This window comes from Gordionus sp. m RMFG-2023, chromosome 1 (assembly GCF_954871325.1).
Source record: "Gordionus sp. m RMFG-2023 chromosome 1, tfGorSpeb1-WG-v2, whole genome shotgun sequence".
Classification (NCBI taxonomy): domain Eukaryota; kingdom Metazoa; phylum Nematomorpha; class Gordioida; order Chordodea; family Parachordodidae; genus Gordionus; species Gordionus sp. m RMFG-2023.
In genome coordinates, this window is record NC_088775.1 from 42886315 (window position 1) to 42898329 (window position 12015).

The 12015-nt window shown below is 27.6% G+C and overlaps 1 protein-coding gene across 3 annotated transcripts in view; it reads left to right on the plus strand.

Moving 5' to 3' along the window:
• The window catches only part of LOC135931300 (pre-mRNA-splicing factor 38B-like), a 46427-nt gene that overhangs the window by 17822 nt on the left and 16590 nt on the right, over positions 1–12015 (plus strand). For all 3 annotated transcript variants that reach the window (XM_065468302.1, XM_065468303.1, XM_065468304.1), the window contains exons 8-9: positions 4173–4490; positions 4793–4966. In XM_065468302.1, the coding sequence (XP_065324374.1) occupies positions 4173–4490; positions 4793–4966 (492 nt within the window). The remainder of the gene's footprint in view (positions 1–4172; positions 4491–4792; positions 4967–12015) is intronic.

Consider the following 12015-nt stretch of genomic DNA (forward strand, 5'->3'; position numbering starts at 1 on the left):
TTAAGTAACACTTATCTAACATTCTTCCATCCGAAGAATCTCTAGTCAAAATATTTGACAACATATTGGTTTGGACCCATTCCTAATCATTCTCTCATCTCATCAGAGCTTCTATATTCTCAAATGCTTATCTGATATCTTCCTAAAATATTACATCAAAACGGGTGGCATGACCTATCATCCCTTCATACTCTGTTACTCACCCTTCCTTTCATCCCGACTATTAAACAACTCGTACTCGTAATATTTAGCTTAATCTTCCCTAATGATAACTTACTATATCAAGCTCTTGCAATTAATACAGCAAAATTTTAGATACAGCTTTTTATAAATCACAAAAATATCTTTTTACCATTTTTCGAATTCCTACACCGTTTTATCCACGTCTTCTCCACTTGAAGACATCCTTTTTAAAAATAATGTTCATGAATGGTTAGAAGCTTTGCCTAGTAAAGATTTGAGAATCTCGTAAGTCGTAACTAATGAACAACTGAGAGTAACTTTAGGTCATAGACTCTGCTGTGACATAGTTCAACCTTGCCCGAATTAGAATTTACCAGTTATAAGGGCAAACATGGGTTACATTGTATTTAAAGCAGGGCCGTCAACACCGCCATCCATCAACAAGTAAACTTATCACCCTATTCTTAAAAAATTTCGAATCCCTAATATCTTGGAACCTTGTAACCTTTCATCAGATAATGGTCTCAATTATCCCATGGACAATGGGTAAATCTTTCACCTGGGATTATACTTGTTTTACTACCTTCCCCACTAATATCAATAGCAACGCTCTTATTCAAACCGAAACAAAAAAGATAAATAATTACAAAACATTGGTTAACTTTATTTTTCTCCAATTGTCACATCCGCCGGTATATATTTTGCGCCATGAGATATTGAGGATTAAAAATACAAAATAGGCATTTTTAACCTTTTACTGATGTTTAATAATTAGTTTTAAAACAAAAGTTAATTTGAATATTGAATCTAATATTAATAACTGTCAATAAGTGATAATTATGTGGTAAACATAAAAATTAATTTTTTTAAAAAATATTGATCATCTTATGTCCATTTAAAAATTAATTAGTATTTCGTATATATAATGAGCTCCAATTCAATTTTTATTTTCTAACACTTTCTTCAATAATTAGCTGGGTAATTAATAAAAATATCGCGCATAATGTATTAAAACGTATAAAATCATTTAAGGCATTATAATTGATTGATTTAAGTAATATGAACATTGGAAATTTTTTTTTATCTATTTTTTAACCACAGACTTAAAATAAACAAAATAATTTAATAAAAATTTTTTTACATAAATAAATTATTATGCCTTAAAATAATTTTAAACGATTAAAAAGTTTTTATTTTTAAAACTTTAAATATATCGCGCTTTTTACATTATTCGCGATATATTTTTAATTTTAAATAATTACTCAGCCTGACAAATTTAAAAAAATAGTAAACGAATAATTAAGTGAAAAATATCGACAAATTGGAGCTCTTATTCATTTCAAAATGTAATTTTTAAATCTATTAACCATAAAAGCCACATTTTAAAAAAAATCATTTGCTGTTTCCTACATGATTATTAATGATTAAATTCAATATTTGAACTATTAGGTTAAACTATTTATTTAATATAAATAAAGGTTTAAAAAAAATCCGATTTTCGTGCCTATAATCTCCATTATCTCAGGTAATCCAATTGTAGAATTTCCCTTCTCTTTACCAACTTAAGTTTTGTTTTTGATTTACATTTATAACATGCTTATAAATTTTATCGAAATTGATAGAGGTTGGCCAAATATCAATTTTTTGCTCATTTGCCAATAACCCCTAAACAATAATTATCATTTAAAAATTACTTGACATTTTACTAGATATTGATATTATTTAAAATTAATAAATAAGTGCCCTATTCCTAAGAATAAATATTAAATTTTTTTTATTTTATATCTCTAACACTAATTAACACTCAAATATATATGTAGTATTTCTTAAATGTAAATTTTACCAATAACAAATTTAATAAAAAAAATTTATTAAAATATTTAGAATGAAAAACTAATTCTCCAGCTTTCCCTTTTTTCTATCTACTATTTTAAAGGGGATATCACATGATTCAAAAGAGATATTTGAATTAATTTCACATTTGTCAAAATTAAGTAAGAGATAAGCCAGTTTCAGGAGACAAATCTTTAATAATTATAGGAACATTTAGTAGTTCGTTTGAATAATGTATAATCTAAAGTACCAAATATTAAGGTCTAGGTTAACCTTTTATTTATGCTGTCGATGATTTTGTTGATACCCATGCAAAAGAGCAGGTCCTAAAGGGCTAGTTGGATCCCTTGTTGATTTTCAATATAATCTTTGAATTTGAGGAATGGTCTGAGTGCATAGCTATTCAATATGAAGTTGGTATATTTGGGAAAGATGTTGAGGAAAACAAGGGTAAAGTGGTTTCTATGAAGATTTTGAAATCTAGTTTTATAATGCAATTGTGTGGAATTAATAGAAAAATGTGAGTTCCTTTAGAGGTTGCTTCACAACCGCCAGCTTGTTTTAAACATGTGCTCAAGAGCATCTGAATTCTAAATTTTATGATTTTTGTAGGTATTCGGTTAAGAAGAGAGCCTATTGCAATAGGATGTAGTCTACTGTCTTTTTTAGGGCAATATGGCGGGCTTAGAATAAAATATGAATATTGTAAGAGACTTCACCATTTTTATTTTATTTATGATGAATGTGAGAGTAGTCATTTGATTTTATTAAAATGTACACCATAAATAATTAGCATGCCAAATTTCATTCATTTTTGAGATGGTCTTCTAAAAAATTGGTTGACTCATTTTCAATTTTTATGCTAACCCATTGTAATTTTTAATGATGTTATCATTAAAATTTTAAGCTTAATTAGATTCCATCAATAAATCTTTCACCTAATACCCATGTTTAAAACAAAATTTCTCCCTACCCCCAGCATAATCTCAATTTAAAGATATTAACAAAACAATCAAAAATTCTTTTTGAAATTTTATTAAGTTAAAATACAAGTCACGATATTTTTTAATACAAGAGTGGAAAGTCTTGCCATGAGAATTGTTATAGTCTCTCTATTAGTCGGTATAGGGGGGGGGGATTAGCCTGTAGAATGGGTATTAGTCTGTGTAGAATATTGACTCTGAATGCAGTAGTTAAAAAGAATATTGATTCTGAATGAATTATATAATATGCCTTTTATTATGTTATATAAAACTATATATTTTTTTGTAATCTTTACGCGGTATATATATATAAATCTATATTTAATTTACTACCTCCAATAACATTTTGTAATAAAGTAATATAAATTGATTCGGTAAATACAAGTAATGATAAAAAGACAAAGAAATATAATAAAATAAAACGTAAATTGTTAAGTAAGCACAATTTGTTACTAATCTGTAACATTTTGTTTACAAGATTTATATAAAATCAGCACCATCTCCTTTGATTTAGTGATACGGATGATTAAACAAAACAGAAATATCTTATTTTGATTCCCATTATTATAAATATCAATATGCTTTCATTTAATACACATTTCGAGATATTTTATTTGAAATCCCCCTCCTCCCATTCTCACGACTTAGATTCGAAGACCTTAAAATTACTCAATTTTTTTATTAGTTTAAATTTAATTATGCTATAAAAAATTTATAGGTCATATCCCCTATAAAGCCTAATTTCGCCCATCAAAAAATATATAAATAATGTAAGGTAAATAATTAAAAAATTCTGAGGATATTAGTAAATTTTTATTTTTGAGAAAATGCTGAAAAATAATTCTTAGCCTTTTAGTTTATATTTTGAACGAAATAATATATGTCAAAATATCAAGCCAACCAATCAAATTTTTTTTAAATAACGGTTGGGCTAAGCACTGCAGACCACAACAAACTGTCTTTAATGCCATTGCCATTGGCCACAATAATTCTAATATACTAAATTTTGATAAATTGGTTTAGTAGATATTATTAATCAATGTAAATGTAAATGGATTGGTTGATTATAGTCCATATCAGTAAAATGTGGATCAGTTTTGCCATGGTGTCTATACCATACATGCACCAATAAAATGCATGTTTTTATTTGAATGAATTTACATTACATAACAGCTGCCTGGGTAGGGCCATTGCTCCTATAAAAAACGAACACATTCGTCCGACATACAACTCCAACGACTTGAATACCGTAACCACCTTCATCCCTAAACCCATATCATCTACTGACACAACCAAGAAAAAACCAAAGAAGAAAAAGGATAAAAAAACCAAAAAAGAGAAGGAGCCAGATAATAAATTAGAAGCTGAAGAAAGCATTGTCAAGAAAAAGAAGGAGAAAAAACACAAGAAAAACAAGGCTACCAAACACAAAAAGGATAAGGAAATGGAAAATAAGACCAACCTCAAAGAGGCCAATTTGGATTCCACTAGGTAATTCTTCTCTATTGATATTCTTTTTTAAAATTGCTGCTAGTTGTCACCTTGTCTTATCTAGTAATGAATCAATTTTTTAGATAATTACATTAAACAATAATAAATAATTATATATATAATATAATAATAATATAAAGTAACATGTTGCTTTAATCCATTGCTTTTTCAATAATAATGATTATACCATATTTTTTTGAATAAAGTAATGCTATAGTTACCACGTTACTATAGAGCACTATTATAATTCTAACATAAACAATCATTTGAATACAGTTTATTTCTATATATTAATATAATAGCCATGAAGAGATAAATTTCCGTCTTAGACCTGTCACCTCCTCTTCAATCGCGAATCAGCAAATCGATGACATAACGGTACAGGATGTCTCGGCCGTGAAAGGAATTGAAGCTACCTCAACCATTGAAGATCACAATATAAGTCTCAAGCTTAATATCACGTTAGAATTGAAAAGGTTTTAAAAAGATTAAATATAATTAGAGGTGTACCGATACCACTCTTTGGAGGCCGATCCGATATTCCAGATATTAAATTGATATCGGCCGATAACCGATCCGATATCATATCTTCTGTAAACCAATGGTTTTAATTTGTAATATACTTTTTATTAGTATAACATCTATAATTTAATTATACCATAACTTATGTCATTTAAATATATTATAATGATCAGTTATAGTTTATTCAATTCAATTGCCTAAAAGTATATAAAATATTTTTATTATAAATCACTTTTATATAATAAGTAACAACATTAATCTATATACATAATAAGCAATAAACAAATATATTATGAAATTTAAATAAATATTTAAAATAATATTTAACATTAATATATCGAAGATTTCTTTTTAGAAATATCAAAATTTCCAATTTATCAGAAATCAGCCTGCGGCGATGGTAACTGTCAATATCACCAGCTTCACTAAAAACAGATTCTGAAGAGATTATTGCACACTTTTATAAACAGAATGCGCAAAAAATTAACAATATTGCAGAATGTTTATTAATTAATTATTATTATTAAAAAAATATGGATTTTGATTTTATTTATAAAAATAAATGATTTTAGATATAACTTTTTTTTAAAAAATTTATAGCATTTTATTTTTGTTAAGGACGTCATTTTATATCGGATCGGATCGGCAAATTTTATAATATTGGCCGATAACCGATATTTTATAATAGGTGAAATATCGGCCCGATCCGATAAAAAATATTGGTACATCCCTAATTAATTTAAATTTTTTAAATATTCTCCAGTATTTTTAATTTTTTTTAATTATTATATATTAATTAGTGTTGTTAAATGGCTCGATTTGAGCCAATTTGATAAACGGCTAACTCAATATTTTACGCCAGAAAAACATTAGGCAAGCCTGAAGATTTTGGTCATAGATGTCACAATCGAGTCGTTTAACAATACTAATATTAATATATTCCTATCTAAATTCAATTAATGGTTATTGGGTGTTCTCCAGGGATTTCCATATGATTTTTGCTAGAGGTCGATTTTTTTTTATTCAAATATTATAATGGATTTTCTGTTATAAAATAATTCGAAACTATAAATTTTTTATTGTTTTATTAAAAAAAGTTTTTTAAATTTGGGTAAAATTCCATGACAAATCGACCAATGATTCGGTCGACCATCTCAAAAATGAATGAAACTTTGCATGTTAGTTATTTATATTGTAAATGTTAAGAAAATCAAATTTTAGAGTGCTATCTCAACTAGATCCAAAGATATACGCCTTCAAAGTCGAAAGTCACGAAGTGCGTGATTTTGCGTGATTTCTTTAAATTGTGTTTTTAAAAAAAATACTTAAGATAGAGTTACAAATTATATATCATTTTATAGCCCTTAAAATTTTACGTTGGAAAATATCAAAAAAAAAATAAAAAATTTCAAGTGTTTTCTTATTTGGTTAATGATGCTTACTACCTTAAGGTACTATCTATCAAATTTGAATTTTGTTCATTTTTCATTTGGATAGGCACTACCAAATATATTTATAATATATATTTGAAAAATCGTGATTTTTGGAAAGCCTCTATGGCCTAGTAGGCAAGAGCTTGGCTTACTTATCCCATGGTCCCGGGTTCGAATCCCGGGAATGATCATGTTTTTTTTTCTTATTCTAACTTGGTGGTTCCATCCTTGGAGGGGGGATAATATATAGGAGGCCGGACTTGACCACGTGATTCGGTATTAATATATTAAATAATAAGGGTCTTGTTACATTTTAATAAATTTTGGTCGGTATTTAGCAAATTAGGTTGGTATTTAGAATATTTCCATACATTCACTTGGTAGTAAGCATCATTAACCTCTTATTTCCGGTAAAAATAAAAAATTAACATTAGGAAGGGATTTTTTTTCGGTGTTAATATTCACTAAAAATGTTTATTACCTTTATATTAAACGATTTAATAAAAAACCTCGATAGCCATTTTTGTTTTTTTAATTTTACTTGAATTTTTATTATATAAAAAAATGTAATATAATATTTTTATAATATATAATTTTTAATAAAAATATGAATAGTATTGTGATTAAAATTAAAAAATCAATTGAGTATAACCAAGAATGATGTTCTGGGGCGATATGTAAGCAGGCAGCCCATACAGATATTATTTTATTGACGCTATATTGTAAAATAAACATATTTTAATAAAAATTATATATTATAAAAATATTTTAATATAACGCCATATATATTACATTTTTTTATTTATAAAAATAATAAAAAATCAAATTAAAAAAACAAAAATGGCTATCGAGATTTTTTATTAAATCGTTTAATATAAAGGTAATAAACATTTTTAGTGAATATTAACACCGAAAAAAAATCCCTTCCTAACAATTTTTTTATTTTTATCGGAAATAAGAAAACACTTGAAATTTTATAATTTTTTTTATATTTTCCAACGTAAAATTTTAAGGGCTATAAAATGATATATAAGTTATAACTCTATCTTAAGTATTTTTTTTAAAAACACCATTTAAAGAAATCACGCAAAATCACATACTTCGCGATTTTCGACTTTGAAGGTATCTTTGGATCTGGTTGAGCTAGCACTCTATAATTTTGATTTTATTAACATTTACAACATAAATAACTAACATGCAAAGTTTCATTCATTTTTGAGATGGTCGGCCGAAAATCTCGTTTTTTTGGTCGATTTGACGTGGAATCACCCATTTGCCAGTGAAATAAACATTAAAATAATATATTTATTAAGAATCCCGGAAAAAAAACCCCGAAATTTTTTTTCGAATTTACTTAAGATCTAATAATATCGGTATATTTTTATTTGGATTTATATAAGGTATAGACAAATTAGTATTTTAGAAAAAAATATTATAAAAATATAATTTAATAATAAATTATATACATAATAATGATTTATCAATAAAATAAACAGATCTTATTGCAAATCTTGTCAAATTTAGTCTACTTAATATAGTAATTAAGGATGGATATTGTATTTATTACTAAAGCAAAAATTTTTACGAAAATAAGTAATACATAGGTTATTTTACTGGGATATTTTTTTCCCCATTACCAATTTGAATATCAGCATTTTTTCTTGTTTAAGCACTGCGATTTTGTTTTCAGTGTCTCAACTACCTACACGCCATCGTTCAAGTTTGGTTTCATCGGCAGCCACCTCGCATTTCATTTTTTTTAATCAATACCCAGATTGATGGAGTTTATTCCCAACCAGATTAGAAAAACGATGATTCGAACCTTTGCATTGATTATTTATGAGTTATTAGTTGGATAGAGTGCTCTGATTCAAGTTTCTGGAGGAAATCGAGGCTCAATTCGACCTGTCTGGGATTGAGAATTGCTTCTTGTGACATCCCTTGATACTCCATTGATGTAATTTTTATCGAAATATTCAAGAATATCCTTACCATTGATCGGAGTAACCGATCTAAGGAATGCCATTGCATTGCCCATATCACATAGGAACTAATGCTAAGCTGTCCATCATGCCACAAAAGAAGCTTAGGGCTTCATGGATTCTGTATTGGTTTTCCAGAACTAGCTTTTAAATTTTTCTATGGGTACTTTGACACAAATGGTAAAAGCATCCTCTGATTATGATGTGATCTCCTAATTGAATAAATAAATATAAATAATTTAACATATTAATAATCATACCAATGACAGTTTTAACCGCGCTCATAGCAGACTTTTCGAAATCCATGTATATATATAATGGATCAGGAAATAAATCCCGTTCTTGACATTTAGACATTATTACTTCGAATATTTTTTCGTAAATATTTTGTGTTTTTTTTGGAGTCTAATAGCTTTTAATGATTGTGGCATTCGCTTATAAAATTATTTATCAATATTAATTATTGCTAGGTTATACTAAAAAAAATAAGTGAAAATTGAGAAAAGGTTAGAAAAACAATGACTTAAAGCAAAAATTGGAAGAAAATAATAAATTGAGAAAATAATTTAAGAAAAATTGACATAATATTTTTTAAAAATTTTTTTCCTCGGGGTTTTTTTCCGGTGGTTTTTTTTCCTATTACCATTTATTAATTAGTATTTGCAAAATATCGGATCTGGCTCATATATTTTTAAAAACACGATCCAATCCGATATTTTCATTGTTTATGGTTATTTTATGATTTGAATATATGTTAGCAGCCATGTGTTATTTTTTCAACTTTAAATCATTTTTTGAGCTCGTTTTCTAAATCTGATTTTACCGGAAATGTATTTCATCATGTTTGGAATACTTACCTTATGAATTTCAGATAATTTTGCCATGAACATGAACTTAATATTATACATATTAGTTTTTTTATAGATTTTCATATAAATTATAAATGACTCAAAAGTTAACGATAAAATTATCCACAATTCATAAGATTGGTATTTACATGTACATTTCTGGTAAAATCAAATTTTTGAATTTAAAAAAACGCGCTCAAAAAATGATTTTTAAAGTTGAAAAAATAACACATTGCCGCTAACATACACTACCGGCCATAGATGATTGCTCACCCTGCATTTTCTTAACATTTTTCTTAAAATAAGACAAATAACACAATATGAGGTTTATCAAATTTAAGTTTACATATTATTGCATAAAATTACAAAAAATAAAAGACATAGCAATTAATTAAGATCAAATTTTGTTCTCATATGACCACCTTTATTCTTAATAATTGCTGCACAAATTTTTGGTAATCTTTCGATTAGATTTTTTAAATATTCGGAAGTGATATTTTTCCATTCTCTCTGTAATACTTCCCAAAGGTGCGAATGAGAGGTTAGAGGGCTTTTTCTTGCTTGCCGATCAAGGTGATCCCATAAAAGTTCGATTGGATTGAAATCGGGAGACTGGGATGGCCAAGTCATCAACTCGAGAATACCGTGTTGTTGTAGATTTTGTAAATAATCTTTGCATAGCCTGGATATATGCTTGGGTCATTATCTTGTTGAAATAAAAAGTTATTCCCGATAAAACGCTTTCCTGATGAAATCACATGGAAATGATTTGCCAGTATCCCTTCTTGTTAGGGATTCTTTTAATTTAGATAATATCACCGGTTGCCCCAGCGCCAAAGCACCCCCACACCATAACAGACCCTCCCCCGAATTTGATTGTAGGAATTATTCAGTGATCGCTCTCCAGCTGAGCGGCGGATATATTGCCTTCTATAGAACGAAGATTTCGAATTTTGACTCATCACTCCATAAGACGTGGTACCAGTTGGCAGATGTCCAAAATTGATTTTCGTGCCCAGTCTAATAGCTTGAGTTTATTTTTTTTGCTCAAGAGTGGCTTTTTGACCGCTACCCTACCATAAAGTTCAAAGATCCTAAGGCGCCTTTTCACAGTTGTGACACTTATTGGGTTTTCCCGAGTCAAATTAATCTCCGCAGCTATCTCTGAGGCGACAAGGCGTCGATTGCGTTTACTGATCCTTGCTATATACCTATCATCTCTTAGTCATTTTGCGGGGTCTTCCAGGCCTCTTTGGATTCGATATTGTATTATTGTTGCGTAATCTTTTAAGTATACAATCGACAGTTCGTCGACGGTTAATTCTCTGGCAATTCGGCGATTACTTTTACCACTTATGTGTAAATTGATTATTTTGCATTTAGTTGGAATAGAAATTTCTTTTCTTTTATTCATTTTGGTCGAATGTTCGTTAGAATTTATAAAGACTAATAGTTTCTTTAAACAATGTTTTAAAATAAAAAAAATCTAGGAATTTTTTTTAAAATAATTAAAAATGGGTATTAATAAGTAGATTAGAATGTGATTAATGACTTTCTACCAAAAAACAATGGGCAACTTAAAATTGTTGCTGAAAAAAACTAATGTACCCTATTTTACCAAATTGGCCATTTTTGACATAAGTTTTCAAAGGCTAAAATTTCATAGAAAAATTTATAGAAATTCCGAGTTTTTTATTTCTAAATATGTCTAGACATCTTAAATTAATTAATCAATTCGCTTTTACTTAAATAAATTAATAAGTTTTAACTTATTAAATTTTTATGTAAAAATGCAGGGTGGGCAGTCATTTATGGCCGGTAGTGTATATAATTATATAATATATTTTATTTTATACATAATAATAAATTAATAAAAGGAACCAAAAATCAAATTAATTTGATATTATTTTATTATTATATTATCTGCAACAAGAAGGGGATTTAAATATATCTAACGACCCACATTCAGCCAGTGTTGTAAAACGGCTAAGATTTCGCCTATTTTTAAAAAGGACGAACTCAAGATTATAGCCATAATTAAATTACCCAACCTTGGATATTTGCTTACAGATGACATAGAGATTTGGATATCTATTGCCGATAGTTCTAGGCGTAGATAATAATTCATTTTTAAAAATAAGCCAAACTGAACCGTTTAAAAACACTTCATTCAACTATATACATTGCCCTTATTTAAAAAAATTATTTACTTTTGGAGAATAAAAAAATAACATACACGTAATTATTTTTGAAAGTTCTAGTTGGTTTTTTTGAATAGAAAATATTGTTTTTTGTGACATTAGTTTAAAGAGAGATGTAAATAAAAATCAATTTAATTGGATCGGTTTATAGTAATATCGGGAAATATTGGATCGGGTCGGTCAAAAATTTATGGATTGGCACAGCCCTAATAAAAATAAAATTGCACCTTACAAACTTTCTCAGCCCAAAAATTACATATCTCAAATAATTACTCACCATCAAAAAGATATATAACGGAATATTTGTATTTAAAAAGAGCAGTAGCTCAGCAACCCTAGTCTTTTCTACTTTATTATGTATATTATGCCTATTCTAAAACGAATATAAATCAAATAATTTACTATTCATAATTATATCAATCAAATTAGAATAGTATTCGATTGTTTAAAAGAATCAATGAATAATTCATTATTTGATTTGTATTTGTTTTTAAATAAGCCTAATGTATAAATCTAAGGAAATAATTCCCCTGAAAATT